The following is a 23,975-nucleotide window of genomic DNA, read 5'->3' as shown; positions in this document are numbered from 1 at the left end:
GGGTTCAAACAATGGTTTGATTACCATATGTTTCTACAATAACAATTTCTTACTGGGTCAGCATGTTAGGAAACCAGGAAAGGCTTGGCATGGAGTGAGGAGTCCCAGACTCTGGTCCCAACTCCAGCACTTTGTAGCTGTGTGATCTTGGGCAGGTCAAGCAACCTCCCCGATCCTGTTCCCTGATATGTAACAGGTTAATGCTATGTATACTACAAACGCTGCTGTGAGGGTTAAATGAAATAACATACACGGAAGAGGTGAACAAAGGGCTCGGAACACTGTGGGTGCTCAATAAATATCAAAACTTGAATCTCAAATTTGTGAGCATCTGAGTATCTCTACCCTATGCCAACAATGAAACGTAAGGAATTAACATTAAAATATACTTAATCGTAATTCCTGTCCCAAATTTCCACTGGAGTTTTAATTTTACTTCTAGGCATTTAATGGTAAAACCTAAGGTTTTTAAAATATGTTGGCCGCTCTCGCGCGTCAGCTGAGTGAAGAAGGCGAAAGGGCTGTGTTGTTAGGAGAGTTACTTTAGAAGTCACCCTTGTTACCAAAGCACCAGGTTCGATAGTTCTCTGCTTCTTAACCTTTTGCTTGGTTGATTTTCATGGAACTAGCTGATTTTTTTTTTTTTTTTTTTGGTCTCTCTGCTAAAAAACTCCGTAACTTCCGTGTTCCGCTGACATTGCTGTTCCTGAAGTGCAGGTGTCAGTGGTCTGCAATCAGTTTTTGTTTTGTTTTGGGGGCGTCTAATCTCTTAGGAGTATTTGCACTCTACTGAAAGCCTTGCCAAACGACTTTGTAAACACAAGATTAGGAAAAGGAAAGGGTATTAGCCTGGACGAGAGTGCGGGAGACCCTTTTACATGCGTGTGTGAACATTTCCCGTGTTGACTTCGGACCCACGGTTTGTGGTCCACAATCTAGCCACTCCAGAGCTTCTGTTGACTCTTGCAAGTGGACACCTGGGTCTCAACTTCCCTGCTGTACGTTTCTTTGGGGGTGCAGCTAAAAAAATGGTGGTCTTGGACATGAGGTAAGAGGGTGACAACTTGGCCTCAGCCATCATCTGTCTTCTGCTGGCATTGGTTGAATCTTATCAAGTTCAGTCTTTGACGTGGAAGACCGAAGGCTCTTCGTGCGCCAGTCAGGTGGCACGGCTGTGCCTCTGAGGTGGGAGAGCCAACTTCAGGACACTGGTACACAAGAGACCTCCCAGCTCCACATAATATCAAATGGCGAAAACCTCCCAGAGATCTCCATCTCAACGCCAAGACCCAGCTCCACTCAACGACCAGCAAGCTACAGTGCTGGACACCCTATGCCAAACAACTAGCAAGACAGGAACACAGCCCCACCCATTAGCAGAGAGGCTGCCTAAAATCATAATAAGGCCACAGACACCCCAAAACACAGCGCCAGACGTGGACCTGCCCACCAGAAAAACAAGATCCAGCCTCATCCACCAGAAAATAGGCACTAGTCCCTTCCACCAGGAAACCTACACAACCCACTGAACCAACCTTAGCCACTGGGAACAGACACCAAACACAACGGGAACTACGAACCTGCAGCCTGCAAAAAGGAGACCCCAAACACAGTAAGTTAAGCAAATGAGAAGACAGAGAAACACACAGTAGATGAAGGAGCAAGGCAAAAACACACCAGACTTAACAAATGAAGAGGAAATAGGCAGTCTACCTGAAAAAGAATTCAGAATAATGATAGTAAAGATGATCCAAAATCTTGGAAATAGAATGGAGAAAATACAAGAAACATTTAACAAGGACCTAGAAGAACTAAAGAGCAAACAAACAGTGGTGAACAACAGAATAATTGAAATTAAAAATTCTCTAGAAGGGAGCAATAGCAGAATAACTGAGGCAGAAGAACAGATAAGTGACCTGGAAGATAAAATAATGGAAATAACTACTGCAAAGCAGAATAAAGAAAAAGAATGAAAAGAATTGAGAACAGTCTCAGAGATCTCTGGGACAACATTAAACGCACCAACATTCGAATTACAGGGGTCCCAGAAGAAGAAGAGAAAAAGAAAGGGACTGGGAAAATATTTGAAGAGATTATAGTTGAAAACTTCCCTAATATGGGAAAGGAAATAGTTAATCAAGTCCAGGAAGCACAGAGAGTCCCATACAGGATAAATCCAAGGAGAAACACAAGACACATATTAATCAAACTATCAAAAATTAAATACAAAGAAAAAATATTAAAAGCAGCAAGGAAAAAACAAGAAATAACATACAAGGGAATCCCCATAAGGTTAACAGCTGATCTTTCAGCAGAAACTCTGCAAGCCAGAAGGGAGTGGCAGGACATATTTAAAGTGATGAAGGAGAAAAACCTACAACCAAGATTACTCTACCCAGCAAGGATCTCATTCAGATTTGACAGAGAAACTAAAACCTTTACAGACAAGCAAAAGCTAACAGAATTCAGCACCACCAAATCAGCTTTACAACAAATGCTAAAGGAACTTCTCTAGGCAGGAAACACAAGAGAAGGAAAAGACCTACAATAACAAACCTAAAACAATTAAGAAAATGGTAATAGAAACATACCTACCGATAATTACCTTAAATTTAAATGGATTAAATGCTCCAACCAAAAAAAACAGACTGGCTGAATGGATACAAAAACAAGACCCGTATATATGCTGTCTACAAGAGACCCACTTCAGACCTAGGGACACATACAGACTGAAAGTGAGGGGATGGAAAAATACTCCATGCAAATGGAAATCAAAAGAAAGCTGAAGTAGCAATTCTCATATCAGACAAAATCGACTTTAAAACAAAGACTATTACAAGAGACAAAGAAGGACACTACATAATGATCAAGGGATCAATCCAAAGAAGATATAACAATTGTAAATACTTATGCACCCAACATAGGAGCACCTCAATACATAAGGCAAATACAACAGCCATAAAAGGGGAAATCGACAGCAACAGAATCTTAGTAGGGGAATTTAACACCCCACTTTCACCAATGGACAGATCATCCAAACAGAAAATAAATAAGGAAACACAAGCTTTAAATGATACATTAAACAAGATGGACTTCATTGATATTTATAGGACTTTCCATCCAAAAACAGTAGAATACACATTCTTCTCAAGTGCACATGGAACATTCTCCAGGACAGATCATATCTCGGGTCACAAATCAAGCTTTGGTAAATTTAAGAAAACTGAAATCGTATCAAGTATCTTTTCCGACCATAGGCTATGAGACTAGATATCAATTACAGGAAAAAAATTGTAAAAAATACAAACACGTGCAGTCTAAACAATACACTACTTAATAACCAAGAGATCACTGAAGAAATCAAAGAGGAAATCAAAGAATACCTAGAAACAAATGACAAGGAAAACACGATGACCCAAAACCTATGGGATGCAGCAAAAGCAGTTCTAAAAGGAAGTTTATAGCCAAACAATCCTACCTTAAGAAACCAGAAACACCTCAACTAAACAACCTAACCTTACACCTAAAGCAATTAGAGAAAGAAAAACAAAAATCCCCAAAGTTAGCAGAAGGAAAGAAATAATAAAGATAACATCAGAAATAAATGAAAAATAAATGAAGGAAATGATAGCAAAGATCAATAAAACTAAAAGCTGGTTCTTTGAGAAGATAAACAAAATGGATAAACCATTAGCCAGACTCATCAAGACAAAAAGAGAGAAGACTCAAATCGATAGAATTAGAAAAGAAATAGGAGAAGTAATAACTGACACTGCAGAAATACAAAGGATCATGAGAGATTACTACAAGCAACTATATGCCAATAAAATGGACAACCTGGAAGAAATGGACAAATTCTTAGAGATGCACAACCTTCCAAGACTGAACCAGGAAGAAATAGAAAATATGAACAGACCAATCACAAGCACTGAAATTGAAACTGTGATTAAAAATCTTCCAACAAACAAAAGCCCAGGACCAGATGGCTTCACTGGCGAATTCTGTCCAACATTTAGAGAAGCGCTAACACCTATCCTTTTCAAACTCTCCCAAAATATAGCAGAGGGAGGAACACTCCCAAACTCATTCTATGAGGCCACCATCACCCTGATAACCAAAACCAGACAAAGATGTCACAAAAAAGAAAACTACAGGCCAATATCACTGATAGATGCAAAAATCCTCAACAAAATACTAGCAAACAGAATCCAACAGCACATTAAAAGGATCATAAAACATGACCAAGTGGGGTTTATCCCAGGAATGCAAGGATTCTTCAACATATGCAAATCAATCAATGTGATACACCATATAAACAAATTGAAGGAGAAAAACCATATGATCATCTCAATAGATGCAGAGAAAGCTTTCAACAAAATTCAACACCCATTTATGATAAAAACCCTCCAGAAAGTAGGCATAGAGGGTACTTTCCTCAACATAATAAAGGCCATATATGACAAACCCACAGCCAACATCGTCCCCAAGGGTGAAAAACTAAAACCATTTGCACTAAGATCAGGAACAAGACAAGGTTGCCCACTCTCACCACTGTTATTCAACATAGTTTTGGCAGTTTTAGCCTCAGGGAAGAAAAAGAAATAAAAGGAATCCAAATCGGAAAAGAAGAAGTAAAGTTGTCACTGTTTGCAGATGACATGATACTATACACAGAGAATCCTAAAGATGCTACCAGAAAACTACTAGAGCTAATCAATGAACTTGGTAGAGTAGCAGGATACACAATTAATGCACAGAAATCTCTTGCATTCCTATACACTAATGATGAAAAATCTGAAAGTGAAATTAAGAAAACACTCCCATTTACCATTGCAACAAAAAGAATGAAATGTCTAGGAGTAAACCTACCCTTGGAGACAAAAGACCTGTATGCAGAAAATTATAAGACACTGATGAAAGAAATTAAAGATGATACAAATAGATGGAGAGATATACCATGTTCTTGCATTGGAAGAATCAACAGTGTGAAAATAACACTACTACCCAAAGCAATCTACAGATTCAATGCAATCCCTATCAAACTACCACTGGCATTTTTCACAGAACTAGAACAAAAAATTTCACAATTTGTATGGAAACCCAAAAGACCCCAAATAGCCAAAGCAATCTTGAGAACGAAAAATGGAGCTGGAGGAATCAGGCTCCCTGACTTCAGACTATACTACAAAGCTACAGTAATCAAGACAGTATGGTACTGGCACAAAAACAGAAAGATAGATCAATGGAACAGGATAGAAAGCCCAGAGATAAACCCACGCACATATGGTCACCTTATCTTTGATAAAGGAGGCAGGAATGTACAGTGGAGAAAGGATAGCCTCTTCAATAAGTGGTGCTGGGAAAACTGGACAGCTACATGTAAAAGTATGAGATTAGATCACTCACTAACACTGTACACAAAAATACACAAAATGGATTAAAGACCTAAATGTAAGGCCAGAAACTATCAAACTCTTAGAGGAAAACATAGGCAGGACACTCTAACATAAATCACAGCAAGATACTTTTTGACCCACATCCTAGAGAAATGGAAATAAAAACAAAAATAAACAAATGGAACCTAATGAAACTTCAAAGCTTTTGCACAGCAAAGGAAACCATAAACAAGACCAAAAGACAACCCTCAGAATGGGAGAAAAGATTTGCAAATGAAGCAACTGACAAAGGATTAATCTCCAAAATTTATAAGCAGCTCATGCAGCTTAATAACAGAAAAACAAACAAAGCAATCCAAAAATGGGCAGAAGACCTAAACAGACATTTCTCCAAAGAAGATATACAGGCTGCCAACAAACACATGAAAGAATGCTCAACATCACTAATCATTAGAGAAATGCAAATCAAAACTACAATGACATATCATCTCACACCAGTCAGAATGGCCATCATCAAAAAATCTAGAAACAATAAATGCTAGAGAGGGTGTGGAGAAAAGGAAACCCTCTTGCACTGTTGGTGGGAATGTAAATTGATACAGCCACTGTGGAGAACAGTATGGAGGTTCCTTAGAAAACTACAAATAGAACTACCATATGACCCAGCAATCCCACTACTGGGCATATACCCTGAGAAAACCATAATTCAAAAGGAGTCATATACCAAAATGTTCATTGCAGCTCTATTTACAATAGCCCGGAGATGGAAACAACCTAAGTGTCCATCATCGGATGAATGGATAAAGAAGATGTGGCACATATATACAATGGAATATTACTCAGCCATAAAAAGAAAGGAAATTGAGCTATTTGTAATGAGGTGGATAGATGTAGAGTCTGTCATACAGAGTGAAGTAAGTCAGAAAGAGAGAGACAAATACCGTATGCTAACACATACATATGGAATTTAAGGGAAAAAAAAAACATGTCACGAAGAACCTAGGGGTAAGACAGGAATAAAGACACAGACCTACTAGAGAATGGACTTGAGGATATGGGGAGGGGGAAGGATAAGCTGTGACAAAGCGAGAGAGAGGCATGGACATATATACACTACCAAATGTAAGGTAGATAGCTAGTGGGAAGCAGCCTCATAGCACAGGGAGATCAGCTCGGTGCTTTGTGACCACCTAGAGGTGTGGGATAGGAAGGGTGGGAGGGAGGGAGATGCAAGAGGGAAAAGATATGGGAACATATGTATATATATAACTGATTCATTTTGTTATAAAGCAGAAACTAACACACCACTGTAAAGCAATTATACTCCAATAAAGATGTTAAAAAAAAAACAAAAAAAAAACAGTTCCCTAATGTGGGGAGAGTACCTAGGTCCAAGAAGCACAGAGTCCCAGACATGATGAACCCAAAGAGATCCACACCAAGACATATCAAAAAAAAAAAAAAAACTTAAATTCCTAGCTCATATCTGACAACAACAACAACAAAGGAAAAAATACAGAAATAAGAAATTTATTGACAGAGGTATTTTTATAATCTTGAAGGGAGAATATTAATTTTAAATACGAAACAGAAGCCAGAAACATAAAGAAAAAAATTAACAAGTTTGACCATTAAACTAAAACTTCAGTAAGAAACTTTATTCTCTACTCTGAGAAAGACCAAGCTTGAAATGGTCACAGATATACACATTGTAGCATGCTCCCTTTTTTTTGAAAATCTGTGAGCAAATAAGCATGCTATGTAAGAAATAACTATAAAGGGTGAGCCTACTTAAAAAGTGTTTAATTAGTGGCCTAGTTCAATCAAGTACATTGGTCATCCAGTCCCTATTCCCAACTCTCAACCTCCTTGGTAGATGGCATTCATCCAAATCAGGATTACTGATTTTTAGTAAAACAAATAAAAGCAACTTTAAGTGTCTGAAAATAATACCTGCAATGTGTAAGGACACCTGAAGTACAAGAATGTTGTCTATTTTTTGTCCAACCAAAAAAGGGCCCTTCTAAATTAATATAGTGAAACAATGATTAAAACAATCACGATCCTATCTAAATGAAATATTTTGCTGACTTTAAGCATTCAAATGTAGGAGCTACCTTCATCTCTAAGTGCAAAACAGCAATCTTTTTCTTTTTCCTGATCATGATTAAGAAATGCACAGTGGCCCACTCCTCACAATTTTCTCATCTATACTTGTAACTTTTTCCTAAGGAAGCCAGCCGAAAACACTGTACTTTATAAAACTGGCTTCTTCACTGTCACTCAAACCTATGTGCATGTAAGCAAAGTACTGTGTGAATACTGTTTGCACCTTGCATAATACCTGGAAGATCCTTAATAAATATTTGCTGAATGAATGGAAAATTTAAATTTCAGCAAGCATTAAGAATTGCTGTTCACATATTTATATTTCAGTTGTACTCTATATGCATTTTTGGATGATTAATAGTGAATTCTTAGCTTGTTGTTCATATAGCTAAAACCATTTATGTTCTAATGAGGTGGTTCCATAATCTGATCAGATTCACAAGGAAACTTTTTCAAAAGGTAGATTCCAGGCCACCCCCAGAATAATGATTCAGTTGACCGAGAACAGAAGTAATCTAGTATTCTATACTTTTAAAAGCTTAGTGACCCTGGTATCAGCCAGGTTTGGGAACCACTGGCATGTGAATATATACATTAAAAAAAATCTGTTAAACATAGAACCTCGAAGTTGAATGAGACTTTAAAAGTTGTCTAGTCAATCCAAATAGGATTAATTACTCAAAGTTTCATCAGAATACAAAAGGGAAGCTATCACTGCATTTTCTGAGTGGTCTACTGACTATCTACATGGCTTGGGAATAATTTAGATTAATAAATACCTGAACTATAAAATTTGAGTTCTAGGTTATACCTAGTCTGGAAATATCTAGTAAATTTGAATACACTTATGGTATACATTACTAGAGCTGAACAATATCTGGTTCTCCTCTCCTTCCTAGGTACACGGAAGATGATCTATACTTGAAGTTAGTACAGTTGTGAAGGAAATGACACGTGTCACCAAAGCACAGAAGAATTGATGTGAGGTCCCCACATGCTCTCTTCCCCAGCTGCAGTGACCAATGAGGCCTCGTGTTAAGATGGTAGAGCCAGAAACTTCAACTTCAACTGGTCTACCCGACCGTGGAGCATTGTCCAGTGAGAAATCTCCAGCACAACACTTCGCAAACCACTTTTGACATGTTTGATCAGTCACAGCACCTTCTCCGTACACTTGCACAAATCTTTTTGTGAGTTTCAGTTATGTTTTTACCTTTCTTGAAATAATAAAGCATAATATGTCAAAAATGTTGCTTTTTTTCTTCCATCTTCAATATTAAAATGGCTACACAAAAATTCACCGCCTTTGATAAATCTTTTTTTAAAGGCACACTGATATGACAGCTGTCACATACAATCTAACAAAATTGTTTCAAATGAAGTTAAAGACAACTAAGTGCTACTAGAGCCATCTTATGGAGAAAACCAAATGAACCTTTTGGCCCACCCAATATTTATAAAGTAATAAGCTTACAGAAGACTATGCAGAGCATGACCATTTATATAAAGTTTTAAAATATGTGATTTTAAGATGCATATACATCTAGCAAAAGTATAAAAACATGTACAGAATGATCGATACCAAATAAATGTTAGTGGCTACTCTTTGGGAGAGAGAAACGGTAATGGGATTGGGAAGGACATAGGAAGCCACAACATTATCTACTATGTTTTATTTATTTTTTTAAAAAAAGATCTGAGGGGCTTCCCTGATGGCGCAGTGGTTGAGAGTCCGCCTGCTCATGCAGGGGACACGGGTTCGTGCCCCAGTCCGGGAAGATCCCACATGCCACGGAGTGGCTGGGCCCGTGAGCCATGATCGCTGAGCCTGTGCGTCCGGAGCCTGTGCTCTGCAATGGGAGAGGCCACAACAGTGAGAGGCCCGCGTACCGCAAAAAAAAAAAAAAAAAAAAAAAGATCTGAGGTAAATACAATAAAATGATAAGAGTCAATGAAGAAAAAATCAGGTTTCAATTCTTAGCTCTCAATCCTACACTGAATTCCTTACTAACAGAAACTAGAAATGGGGAGGCTTTTTTAATATACAGAGAAGAAATCTGAGGTCAAGTTCATCCTGAGACAAGGGAAGTGGAAACACAGATGACCATGAATGCTCAGCAATTAAAGATGCCTGGTGCCTCTGAAAGAGAAGTGAGGGGCTGCAATAGAAAGAGGGGGATTAGTTGAAAGTCTGCCTGTGACGCAGAACACATCCACCTCCTCCACCGGACTCCCCAGCAGCACACAGTCAGATGACTACTTTTTTTCTGGGCTGGTAAGAAACTAGAGGTTACCTGCTAGTGAAACTGACCAGAAAGTCTTCAAACTCAGGCACACCAGGGAGAGGTGTGGTATGAATTAAAATGGAGAGATTAACTGAAAGTCTACACTGAACTACTGGATTCCCCAACACACTTCTTCTGGTCAAGATGTACATAATCCTTCACCTAACAACTGTATTCTAGTTGTAAAGAAATTCTTACCCAGTTCCATTTGGGGAACATCTGAGGCATTTACTGCAGCATTATATGTGGAGGCAGAGATCTGAAGGCAACGCGGGTGTCCATCCCAGGGAGAATGGATAGGCAAAACATGGTTCACATACCACTTGTGTAAACTTTAAAAAAAGACATAGAAAACAATACCTAGTTTTCAAGAACAGGATTGTTCCTTATTGTAATCAAAGGATATACAATAAGCACATTAGAATGGTTACCCGTGGGGGAAAGGGTGACTAGAGTGGGATGTCACCCTTAAAATCCAGCTTACAATTTATAAGAAACATACTGAAAACCTAAGGACACAGAAAAATTGAAAGAAAAAGGATGGGAAAAGTTATACCGGGTACATACCTAGCAAAAAAATCTTAAAAGGTGTGACTAGCAGATAAAATATACTAGAGAACAAATAGAATTATTAGGAATAAAGGAAGTCACAACTTAAGAATAAATTTTTAACTTCCTAGTGAAATATGTATAATTTTGAACAAGTAAGTAAGGCTGTAGAAGATTTGAGTAACATGGTTAACAAATTTGACTTAATTGACATACATTCATTTACTATAAACTCTGTACCCAACAAGCATAGAATAAACGTTTTCAAGTTTACTTGGAACATAATAAAAACTTGATCATATACTAGATAATAAGTATGTCTCAACAAATTTGAAAGAATTGAATAATACAGAACATTTTTCAGACCAAAATGAAATTAAATTAGAAATTAATAACAAAAAGGTAACTAGAAAACCCTCATTTTTTTGGAAATTAAGAAAGTATACTTCTCAAAGAAGAAATAACAGAACTTAGAAAATATTTAGAATTAAATAATAAAAAAATTACATAACAAAACGTGGACATTACTCAGGTAGTGCTTAGAGAAATTTATAGCCTTAAATCCTTAAATTTGGGGGAAAAAACCTGAAATGAGTAAGCTAACCATATCTTTAAATAAGTTAGAAAAAGAGTAGCAAAATAAACCCAAAGAAGATTTAACAAAAGAAATAACAAAGGATGGAAATAAATGAAAATTTTAAAATACAATACATACAATAAAAGAATCATCAAAACCAAAAGTTGGTCCTCTAAAAGCCTAACACATTGGACAAGCCTATGGCAAGATTTTTCAAGGAAAAAAAAAAAAAGGAAAAAACTATAAATATGTGAGAGTAGGAATGAAAAAGATGTTAGCACAGATACTATAGATAAATATTATAAACTTTGTGCCAATAACTTTGAAAATTAGATGGAATTGACAAATTCCTACATCTATAAAATGTTCCAAAGTGACTCAAAAAGAAATACAAAATGAAAATAGTCTTATACTTTTTTTAAAAGACTTTTTTTTTTAAACTATTAATGGAATTAATAGTTAAAAATCTCCCCACAAAGAAGGCTTAAGGCACAGATAGCTTCACTGGTGAGTTTTACCAAAAATACAAGGAGCAAATAATTCCAATCTTAAACAAGCTCTCCCCCAAAAATATAAAAAGAGAGAATTCTCCTCAACTTTTTGAAGACAGCAAACTGGGCAAACTTTGTCCTAAAAACAAAACAAAAAAATCAAGGGAAATTACAGGACAATTTAACTCATAAACATAGAAAAAAGCTAAACAAAATATAAGCAAGTGAAATCTAGCAGTGTATTAAAAGGAGGGTCAAATTATGTTTATTCCAGGAATGTAGGGTTGTTTAAAACACAGTTAATGTAATTCACTCTATTAACAGAATAAAGAAACTCAGGCTATCATCTCAATGCAGAAAGTCTTTGATAAAATTTGACATCATTCATGACAAAAAGAAAGCACTAGCAAACTAGGAATAAAAGGGAACCTCTTTTATCTGATACAGTTTCTACAAAAAACCAACATCAAAAGACATGCTAAAATGAATGCTGAAAGTGTTCTCTTTGGTATTAGTAATAATGCAAGAATGCCTATCAGACCATTGCATTCAATATTGCACTGGAGGCTCTAGCTGGCATAATAAAACCAAAAGAAAAAAACATGAGTATATTTAAAAGCATAAAGAATGGGAGGCAAGACAAAAGACAATCATTATTTGCAGGTGATATAATGATTTATAGAAAATCCAAAAGAATGTGAGTACAAATTGCTAGAATTATGAACAAGTTACACAAGAAGACTACATAGTGGATTAAAATACAAAAGCAACGTGCGTGTCCAACACCAGCAACAAACTGTTAAGAAACATAATTCAAAAAAGATACCATCTTCATGACTGTACACATTTGCCAAAAATCACTGAATTGTACACTTAAAGTGGGAGCATTTTATTGCATGTAAATTATATCTCAAAATAACTGCAGAGAAAAAAGGCACCATTTGCAACAGCAGCAACACATGCGAAGTACACAAGAATTAATTTAACATGTACAAGACCTTTCTGAGGAAAAATTATAAAGCTTTACTAAATGGCACAAAAGGATATTTAAATAAATGCAAAGACATAACACATTCATGGAATGGAAGACAATATTATAAAGATGTCTGTTCTTCCCAATTTGATCTTTAGATTCAATAAATCTCTGATCAAAACTCCAACAAAATTTTATGAGGGACTCAATAAGCTGATTCTCAAATTTATATGAAAGAGCAAAGGGCAAAGAATAGACAAGACACTCCTAAAAAAGATGACTTAATCCCTTACAGTAATTAAGATAGCATGATATTGGCATAGTGATAGAAATTTTGACCAAAGGAACAGAATCAAGAGCCCAGAAACCAGACCGTGCGTATTTGCAAACTTCATTTATGACAATGGTGGCATTGTAGTTAAGTGGGGAAATGATGGATTATCCAAAAAAAGGCATTGAGACAAGTTATTATTCAAATGCAGAGAGAGAGAGAAAACTGGATATTCCACATCACACCACACACAAAAATTTGTTCCAGATGAATTAAAGACATATGTAAAAAGGACATCTTCAAAGCTTAAAAAGAGAGAGAAATATCACTACAATGTTGGAGCAGGCAAGGGTTTTGTTTTGTTTTGTTTTAATTCAAATGAAAAACACTAACCAAAAAGGGAAGAGGTTAACAAATTTAACCAAAAAATGGATTACACGCAAATAAGTAAAATCTACTATGGAACACAGTGGGAGAAAAGCCTATTTTTTCTCCAGGAAGAAGAAATCAATGGGAAACTGAAGGAAAAACAACCACAAAAACAGTACAGGAAAGTCAGTCCAGTTATAAAGTCAACAGGCACACTTTTGAGCAATCTGTGGTATATAAGAGAGAAGATCCCACTGAACTCTGACGAGAACAACTGCACAGGGATTGTGACACTGGAACTAAACAAAGGGTACACAGAATGACAGCACACTGCTTGACTTTGTAATGAATGGAATTACCTTAAAATGCTGTTATTTGGTTTTCAACTTTTAGATTGAGCCCTTAATAAACCTCAGACGACTTAGTTATGATCATAGGAGAGAACAGAAATATTATCAGCTTTGATGAAAGTAATGGCACAGATGACAGAAGTTAGGAGGCGAAGGGAGAAGCAGACAGAAGGTTAAAACTTCCTTCGTTTACATAGTAGAAGTCAAAAGAAGTTACAAGAAATAGAAGTTTAAAAATTACATTCAAGAGTACAAAGGTAACTGATTTTTAAAATGGTGATATAATTATGAAAAGATGAGGTGGGTTGATATGTAGAGTTATAAATGAGGTTGGTCCCTTACACCACAGAAGGAATTCAATAATGTCCAAAACTGATAGGCCAAGAAATGGTGCTCTGAATATATTATTTAGCGATATGGAGGTATCCATTAGGAGATCTAAAAACCCAAACGAAGCACAATGAAACTGGGGAGGATGTACTGCGTTTTGTTATACGTATTGTTGTATTTTTTCTGTATTACTGAATTTTTAATCTATATGTGTGTATTATTTTAATAAATATAAAAGTTTTGAAAATTATTGAACGAAAGAGAAAGAAAAGATCAAGAACTCTAAGAGCTCATTTAATCAAACTATGTAATTTGAGCTAGGTAAAAGAAAATTGATGTCTACTGCAACAGAAAAACTTCTAAATACCTGAGTAAGACTAATAATCAAAAACCTACCAACTTTATCTAGCAGAGTATACTTAATATCATTATTTAATTCAGAGGGAAGAAATCAGTTTAAAAGCTGAATCTTATCCTTCATTGTTTCTCCTCCTCCTTACTTTTCCTCTTCATTTCTCTAGCTTTTTTGTTCCCCTCCAGCTTTCTTTTCCTTAGCAAGAATATTTAACTGAAAATAAAAATAAAACACTAGTTTTATTTATAGAGTTCAGTCTTGTGGTTCCATAATTTTCTCTCAATACAAAAAGAGCAAATTAGGTTGATTTTCATTTCCATGTGGTCTAAACTAACTTTTAAAATCTCTATGGTCATTAACTGTTGTAAAGAAGAAAAGATCTCTACTGCTGATTTAAGGGAAGAACACAAATAACAAAAGACAACCTTGTTAAACCCAGCACACTAATTACTCTTAACGTATTAAAGGGGACTGCTACATAACTTAGGCTTCAGGGCTCAGGAGCTAGGTTTCCATGCAGATATTTATGGTGATTTAAAGAGCTGAAAGCTTTAAGTATTAAGATCCCCAAAAGTAAAGTAAAAACCAGAAGGTGAAATGTTCATGTTAGGTGACATTCGATTTTCACCCAGAAGAATTCAGCAAGGTTTCCATTTCAGTATAATCCACATCTATCATATACTTACACTATATTTGCAAGGTCAAGTGGTTTCTCTGGTTGTTCAGGAAAAACAGGATGCGGAGGTTCTCTGGTGGGTACACACCCCAAGGATTTACTAATTGCATGGCTCAGCTTCTTTGCAGGGGATTTCTGTGTCAAAGTAGAAAATATGGAAATAAGGAATTGAATTTTCAAAAGAATGAAACAGAATTTTAACTAAGTGACGAGAGCTGTAGAAAATATCTTTGCAAATACAAACTAAGTTGCATTACAGTCACCACTACTGAGCCTTGAAGAAAGGAACCTACGGTTGTTTCAAGGGGTTGTTTCAAGGTCGTTTGTGGCCCTTCGTTTCTGTCCTAACTCCCTCATTTCTACTATGCAGTCACACTATCCAGTTAGTGTTAACTTGCCTTTTGAACATCTCTGTGTGCCCTTTGCAGGAACTCCCTCTTTTGATGCTTCTGCATCATTCTGGTAAGATGTTATAGTTAATTCCCTGATCAGAGTCAGAAATTCTTGCTAGACTAAAATACTAAAAAGTTAAGATAATGCTGAGAGCTCACGGCTCTTGAATGTTAGCAAATTAGCTGACTAACCCACATCCCCCCAAATATTAAGAGAATATTCCCCAAATGAACATGAAACAGAACATTTGGTGTTAAGGGTCTGGCTATGTATACAGATACAAATGAGTGCACTCACATACACAGGCAGCATCAGATCTGTGACTCTAAATTATGATATGCTGAAGGTACAAAAATAAGTCGGCATACTAATACATTTCCTGGGAAGGTAGAACAATACACACTAAATCCAAAGACTAGCAGGCCTAAGGTATAATAGTAAATATGCACAAAAGTAAACAATATGCCACGACTAAGATATGTAGAATATGAAACCCATATTTAAAGGACACTTTTTAAAAAATTAATTAGTTTATTTATTTATTTATATTTTGGCTGCGTTGGATCTCCATTGCTGCACGGGCTTTCTCTAGCTGCGGTGAGCGGGGCTACTCTTTGTTGCAGTGTGCAGGCTTCTCACTGCGGTGGCTTCTCTTGTTGCAGAGCACGGGCTCTAGGCGTGCGGGCTTCAGCAGTTGTGGCACATGGCTTCAGTAGTTGTGGCTTGCGGGATCTAGAGCGCAGGCTCAGTAGTTGTGGTGCACGGGCTTAGTTGCTCTGCAGCACATGGGATCTTCCTGGACCAGGGCTCGAACCCATGTCCCCTGCATTGGCAGGAGGATGCTTAACCACTGCGCCACCAGAGAAGGCCCCCAATTCCTTTTAAATAATACTGTTATCTGAGATTTTCTTGGCAGGATACTAGTCGCAAAAAAGTTTAAATATTTCATTCTTCTGTCTCTGCAGTGTATTACTGTAGTACTACTTTAATTAGAAAATAGACCTTGTTTGCAGCTGTGTGTCTCATCAGTAGCACATCTCCACTTAACTTTTATATGCTGCCTACATATATTTTAACAGAAAATAAGCCAAAATCTATTTACCTTTAAGACTATATAGGGAAAGTTACTTAATACCTTGTTTCTAACAGACTGAATAATACCATTCTCTTCAGAAACTTCATATATTGGCTCCAAATCACCTACTACCATCCCCTTCAACACATTAAATTGTGGGGGAAATCTATATGTAATCTAATCTCCTGAAAATTATATGAAGCTACACAACGCAGAAATTCTGAACTTCCCCACAACTGCTCTCCATCATCCCTTTGCCCAATGACTAGCTGTAACATGACTCTGATTCTTCTTCCTCTGCTCCATCTTCTACACTGCCCCAGACATCATGCAGTCTTCTGCTTAAAATCTTGCAAAGGCTGATAATCATTTATAGACTAAGATCTAAAACCACGCCATCACAGCTCACTTAGGAGCTTTCATCTCCGGCTCCCCACTCTGTCCTCACCTCTCACCCCACATCAGCATAAACATCAGGCTGCTCAGTTAACCCAATGTACCATGTTCTCTTAGATCTCTGTACCTTGGCACGTGCCTTTCTGAGATCTCCCTTCCCCAATCTGTTTCTCTTTAAATTTTCCGCTCATCTCTCAAGGCTGCTTAGTTGCAAGCCTCCTTTCCCCTATGAAGACTTTCCTCACTGCTCTGTAAGTCGGCACCCATCTTTCCAAGCTACCCACTCGCCAAGTACACATTTCCACTGTTGCACTGTTCCAATGCTACGCTGCACTTTTAAATTTACATGCCTATCTCTGTTAGACCAGTGGTCTTGAAGGGTAGGATCTACATTTTACTCAGCTGTGTATTTCCAGAACCTGACCTACACCAGAATATGTTATTTGAATAAATTATTTGCCTAGATGAATTTTCTAGATTGCTTTTTCCTGGCTAAACCACATAAGCTTAATTTTTTTGAGAGTTATGATATGAGTAGGAGACCATCAGAGGACACCAGAGAATATCTTAATTCACCTTTACAACTAAACACTACATGTGTAATCCATGTACTCATTTCGTGATTTTTTGCTACATCTGAGAACCACCTGGGCCATTAATTCATGCATTCTATGTGAGATGGATTATAATAGCCATGAAATCACAGGTTTCATGTGTATATTTTACCATAAACATTAAAATAAGACTGTTAAAATAAAAAATGTTTCCCTTTGTATCACCTAATATTCTCTAGCAGCATGCTTGTTGTGCTTTCAAAAATACTGCTCCAAGTCAAGGTTTAAGATTAGATCCCATTTCAAGTCTCAAAAAGAAAGAGAGAAAGGTAACATCAATACATCAAAGCCAATTCCACGTAGAGTACATCAAGAGATGCTTGATATGTATGGGAAGGAGAAAAAGACTGGAAATAAACATATACAGGAATTATCTAAGGGCTAGGATCAAACCAAAAAGAACATTATCCTGAAAATTTAAAGATAATGCATTCAATTAGGCTGTCTAAATTGGTAGATAAATGATTTCCTTAAAAAGACCTCAATGCATGAATTACAATATGGGCCTAAAGTGATTTCATTGTGGAGCTACGTTAGGAAACTAAGATTAAGTGTGTGAGCAAGAGTTCGAAAACCACTGTAAGTGCCGAGACAGGGACATTACCTCTTCTGGCTACTCGGCCCCCAGGACAATGCCCAGGACTTGGCAGTCAGTCACTAAGTATTTACAGAAGTGCAGGGAGTGAGGGAGGAAGAAAAGCAATCCAGGTGTAGGGACTGGTGACTCCACACTTCGCTTAAGCCACTAGGCCAGAGATGTTCTGACAGGTCTTTGTACCTTTCCCCTCACTTGAACCCTCACACTGATATACGGGGACGCCTTAACCTAGAAAATCAGATCTCCTCCAAACCCTCTTAGGCAATGATTTTCAATCTTTGTGCATTTTCAATACCTTCATCCACTTTACCTAATTTCAAAACATTTCCTACCATCTCTTAAAAATATTACAGGTTACATAATTCAAAAAGAGACATGCACCACAATGTTCATTGCAGCACTATTTACAATAGCCAGGACATGGAAGCAACCTAAGTGTCCATCAACAGATGAATGGATAAAGAAGATGTGGCACAGATATACAATGGAATATTACTCAGCCATAAAAAGAAACAAAATTGAGTTATTTGTAGTGAGGTAGATGGACCTAGTCTGTTATACAGGGTGAAGTGAGTCAGAAAGAGAAAAACAAATACCATACGCTAACACATATATATGGAATCTTAAAAAAAAAAAAAAAGGTTCTGAAGAACCTAGGGGCAGGACAGAAATAAAGATGCAGACGTAGAAAATGGACTTGAGGACACAGGGAGGGGGAAGGGGAAGCTGGGGCGAAGTAAGAGTAGCATGGACATATATACACTACCAAATGTAAAATAGATAGCTAGTGGGAAGCAGCCGCATAGCACAGGGAAATCAGCTCGGTGCTTTGTGACCACCTAGAGGGGTGGGATTGGGAGGGTGGGAGGCAGACGCAAGAGGGAGGGGATATATGTATACATAGAGCTGACTCATTCTGTTATACAGCAGAAACTAACAACATTGTAAAGCAACTCTACTCCAATAAAGATGTTAAAAATAAATTAAATAAAGTAAGGTCACCTTGGAAAAAAAATTACAGCTTACATTAAAAAAGAATACTTCAAAAGTATATAAAATGTGGGTGTACAGTCTAAAAAGTGATAAAACAAATACCCATCTACCCACTATTCTGCCTGAGAAATATACCATTATGGTCACTTGGAAGCCTGGCTGTGAGCCCTTATCTAATACAGTCCACTCCCACCATACCCGCACCTCTCCTGGTTATCAGTATCCTGGAGTTTGTACTAATCATTTCCTTGATTTTACTATTTTAGCAATTATGTACTATAAAAAATACATGATTTATTTAATACATGCTTAAAACCTATATAGATTTACATATATATTTTTTCTGCAACTGGCTTCTTTTACTCAAAATTATGTTACAATTCATCCATGTTGATGCATATGTTGATAAAATTCACTCATTTTTTCATGGCTTGATTGTATTTCATTGCTCAGTTACATCATAATTTATATATTTGGGCTGTTTCCCTTTGTTCCCTCTCAGTCACAATGCTGCTATAAAACTTTCTTGTCCGTGTCTCCTGCTGGCCATGTAAAAGAATTTCCTAAGAGTGGAATTATTGGGTCATAAATTATGACATTCAGTGTTACTAGGCACTGCCAATTTGCTTTTACAAAGTGGTTACGCTAATTTCCACTCCCATCAGCTATGTGAGGGACTTCCTGACTCTACCTTCTGGCCAACCCTTGTTATAGTCAGACGTTCTAACATTTGCCAATCTGGTTGGTGACAAATGTTATTGGGCTTTTAATTTGCAATTCCCTTATTACTAGAAATATTCAGCATCTTTTCCAATGTTTATGGGCCATTTGTATTTCTTTGTCTGTGAAATGCCTGTTCCTGTCTTTGGCGTAGTGTTTCACTGGGTTTGTCTTTATCTTACCGATTTGTAAGAGTTCTATATATTTTTGTATTTTAACCGTACAGAAGTTATATCTTACAAACAACTTTCACTTTAAGGTTTTTCACTCTATTGTTTTTAATGAATGGCCATCTTTAAATACACAGTAGTCCCAATTTATTAATCTTTTCTTTCTTATTTATTAATCTTTTCTTTTTTATTTTGTGCCTTTTGTATCTTAAGAAATATTCCCCTCCCTGATGTCATAACGATATCCTCCCAGATTGTCTTCATTGTTCCATAGTTTTTATCTTTCATATTTAAGTTTGAATCTACTTAGAACTGATTTCTTTGATAGGTATAAGGAAATAATCCAATTGTATCCAATATGGATAATCAGTTGCTTCAGGATCACTTAATAAACAATCCATTCCTCTCCTACAAGATAGATATTCTACTTCTATCCCTGTACCAGTATCATGATGATTTAATTGTTACAGTTTCCTCTTATCTTTTCAGGTAGTACCAGTGCCCCAAACTTTCATTCTTCATTAGGAGAGTCTTTGTTATTCTTGACCCTTCACACTTCCAATTAAATTTTACAATCAGTCTGTCCATTTACCGCAAAAGAAAAATCCTGTTGGGATTTTGATGGGAACTGATCGAATATATAGACAATTCTGGAGAGAACTGACATCTTCACATGTCAGTTCACACACTGAACATTCCATTCCGTGAATATGTTCATCCCCTCATGTATTTAGCCTCTTTTTTTTTTTGGCCACACCACGCAGCTTGCAGGATCTTAGTTCCTTGACCAGGGATCGAACCCGGGTCCTTGGCAATGAAAGTGCGGAGTCCTAACCACTGGATCCCACTAGGGAATTCCCCTAAGCCTTTTTAAATATCTTTCAATAAAGTTACAGATTCTTGTTTATAAAGGATATATGTATCTGTTATTTATTTCTAGTTATAGAAAGATTTTATATTCAGAAACCTTGCTCTCCTATTTTTTAAAATTTTGGTAAAATACACATAACATAAAATTTACCATCTCAACCATTTTTAAGTGTACAGTTAAGTATATTGGCCATTTATATATCACCTCTGGAGAAATGTCTATTCCTTTAAATAATTCCTTTAGACCAATTTTTTAATGGGTTATTTGCTTTTTATTGTTCTTAAGTTATAGGACTTCTTTATATAATTTGAATATGAGCCCCTTATCAGATATATGATATGCAAATATTTTCTCCCATACCATAGTTTGCCTTTTTACTATGTTGATGTGTCCTTTGATGCACAGGAGTTTTAAATTTTGATGTAGTCCAATTTATCTATTTTTACTTTTATTGCCCCTACTCTATTTTAATTCTAATGATTTGGAGATTCTTTCAATCCTTCTACATTAACAGTCATCGGTAAATAATGATAACTTTTGTTTCCTTCCAATTAAAATACATTTTATCTCTTTTCCTTGTTTACTCTGCTGCTTTAGGACCTCCAAGAAAATGCTGAATAAAAGTGGTGATAGCAAGCCTCCTTGTTTTGTTTTCAATCTTAAGATTTCAATCTCAAAACAAATACTCCTGACATTTCATCAGTAAATATAATGGATACTATGTTTTTATAAATATCCTATATGTATTAGGTTAAGGAAATTCTTCTACCCCTAGACTGCTAAAGTGCAGTGTGTGTCTGTGTGGATATGAGGTTTTAATCACTGTTTTACATGTCTTTTGAGATGATTATACAGATTTAATCCATCAACTTATGAATATGGCTAAATTATAATAATCTATCTTTAATTGCTGGAATAAAACCAGTGTGATTATAATCTTTTGTATACACCGCTGAGTTGGGTTTCCTAATACTTCGTTTAGGCTTTTATTTGCCTTCATTAGAATGGCTTGTAATTTTCCTTTCCTGTTGTCCTCGTAAGGTTTTGGTACCAAGGTAGTTCTAGCCTCAAAAATGAAATCAGAATGCTCATTAGTTTTTCTAGAATTTGGGAGATTTTTATAATACTGGAATTCTTTTCTTTGAATGTTTGTTGAAACTTATGTAAAGTCACTCAGGCCTGGTTGTTTCCTTTGTAGAAATATTTTAAGCTACTAGTTCAAATTCTTTAATGATTATACTAATACTTGCAGGTTTTATTCTATCTTAGATCAGTTTTGGAAAGCAAGGTTGTTTTAGGAGTTTGTTCATTTCAACTAATCTTTCAATAACCAATGTACGGTTGTTTTCTTATCTTTCTGTTATTGATTCCTAGCTCAAATGCACTATAATCGACACTAATTCTTTTCTGAGACTTCATTTATGTGGTCAAGTTTTGTGTGTTTGAAAAGAATGTGCAACCATTAATTGCTGGATACATTCGAATTTTCTACATTGTGTTTTTTTGTCTAATGATTCTAACAATTGTTGAGAGAAGTGTGTTAAAATTACCCATTTTAATAATGTATTTTAAATTTCTTATTGTGCTCTTATTTTTATTTACACATTTTAAAGCTATGCTATTAGTTGTATATCTATGTATAACTGTTAATGTCATCTTTTTATCGTTTGTAAACTTTACCTCTGGTGAAGATTTTTTTATTGTAATGAAATATAACATTTTAATCTCTTTCCTAAAGATTTTTACCCTGAAATCTATTTTCTGAGGTTAATATAGTTTCACCAGTTTTCTTTTGGTTAGTTCTTGGCTTGGTATGTCTTTTTTTTTTCTTTTTTCTTACTGAAATATAATAGACATACAGTACTGTATAAATTTAAGATGTACAGCATAATGATTTGACTTACATACATTATGAACTGATTACCACAGTTAAGTTTAGTGAACGTTCATCACCTCATATAGATACAAAATAAAAGAAAAAGAAAAAAATATTTTTTCCTTGTGATGAGAACTCATAGATTCAAACAGAAACATAAGCTTATTAAATCCCCAAGAGAAGTCAGGAACCTCCTCTAACTCATTTAATGTGAACATTTTACCACCGTCTTAAACAGTATCTGTACTCTCATCCTGTAACTTCAAATCCTTTAACTCTAACCATGCCCCAACTATATTAATGTCATAGTTAATTAGTACTTTAGCTGCATCTTATTTTAAGACCAATAAAATTATTAGTCATTATTATTTACATATAGTGCTTATTTAAATTTACTTGCATTTGCCAATTCTGCTGTGCACCATTCCTTCTTATGTTCCATTTCTTCCTTATTGCTTCAATTCATTTTTTCCCCAAAACATATCCTTTGTTAGTTTCTTTAGCAATGGTCTATTGGTGACAAACCCACTGAGACTTTTTCTGAAAATATATATTCCTTCTTTGCTCTTAGATTAGATAGGTATGGAATTCTAGGTAGACCTGTTCATTCTATCCTTCAAATCCTTCAATTGCCTGTCACATTTTCCATTTCCCTATATCTGTGTTCAATATTCTGTATCCTGGTTAATTTCCTCAGACTTATTTTCCATTCCCTAATTTTTGCTGTAGCTGTCTGTAATCTGCTATTTAACCCCTCTATTGAGCTTAACCTTATTATTTTTTATTTGTAGAAATTCAATTTGTTCCTTTTTCATCTTGACTTGTTCCTTTTTGAAATGTCACTATTCCTAGACTTACTCCTTTAATTTTTAAAGTGTACCATTTTCTGAAGTCCTTGGCATACTAAAGCTACTGTTTGTTGTGTTTGCTGATTCTCCCTCATAGATTGTTTTATAATTGAGTTTGCAATATTTGATGAAAAGCTCACCTTTAGCAGAGACTCTTTTTTTGTATGGGAGTCCTATTTGTACTATCTCTGGGCCACTGGAATATTTTTAGCCCCTCTTTCACAAGGAGGCAGCACTTCTCAAATTCCAGCTTTTACAAAAATACCAGTTCTACTCACCTTGAGTGGACCCAAGTTACATTTCCTACTCCATGGAGGCACTAACCCCAACCACTGGCCTAAATCCAGTATCCCATCTGATAAATCCTGGGGACATCACAATTTGGGGTTTAATTTTTGATAGCCAGGAATTTCTCTTTTATTCAAGTTCAATTCTGCATTTCAGTTTTGTTATATTTCATCCTACATGCATGCTTGTCACTGGGGATGGGAGGCTACAATTAGCTTAGTCTACCTTTACCCTGAACAAGATGGGAAGCTATTGGAGCGTATTGAGCAAGCAAGGATCTGATTTTTAACAGGATCATTCTGGCTGCTATACTTAGAATAAACTGAAGGTAACAAGGGCAGAATCAGGAATACCATTTAGAAAGCCTCGGCAGTAATTTGTAAATGTATAAATTTATACACA

The 23,975-nt window shown here is 36.1% G+C and overlaps 1 protein-coding gene across 6 annotated transcripts in view; it reads right to left on the bottom strand.

Annotated features, from left to right (window-relative positions):
* DTNB (dystrobrevin beta) overlaps positions 1 to 23,975 on the bottom strand; it is a 232,976-nt gene that overhangs the window by 99,389 nt on the left and 109,612 nt on the right. For all 6 annotated transcript variants that reach the window (XM_060168532.1, XM_060168533.1, XM_060168534.1 and 3 more), the window contains exon 9: positions 14,742 to 14,866. In XM_060168532.1, the coding sequence (XP_060024515.1) occupies positions 14,742 to 14,866 (125 nt within the window). The remainder of the gene's footprint in view (positions 1 to 14,741; positions 14,867 to 23,975) is intronic.

Source organism: Lagenorhynchus albirostris, chromosome 13 (genome assembly GCF_949774975.1).
Source record: "Lagenorhynchus albirostris chromosome 13, mLagAlb1.1, whole genome shotgun sequence".
Lineage (NCBI taxonomy): Eukaryota > Metazoa > Chordata > Mammalia > Artiodactyla > Delphinidae > Lagenorhynchus > Lagenorhynchus albirostris.
This window is presented reverse-complemented; position numbering and strand designations above follow the sequence as displayed.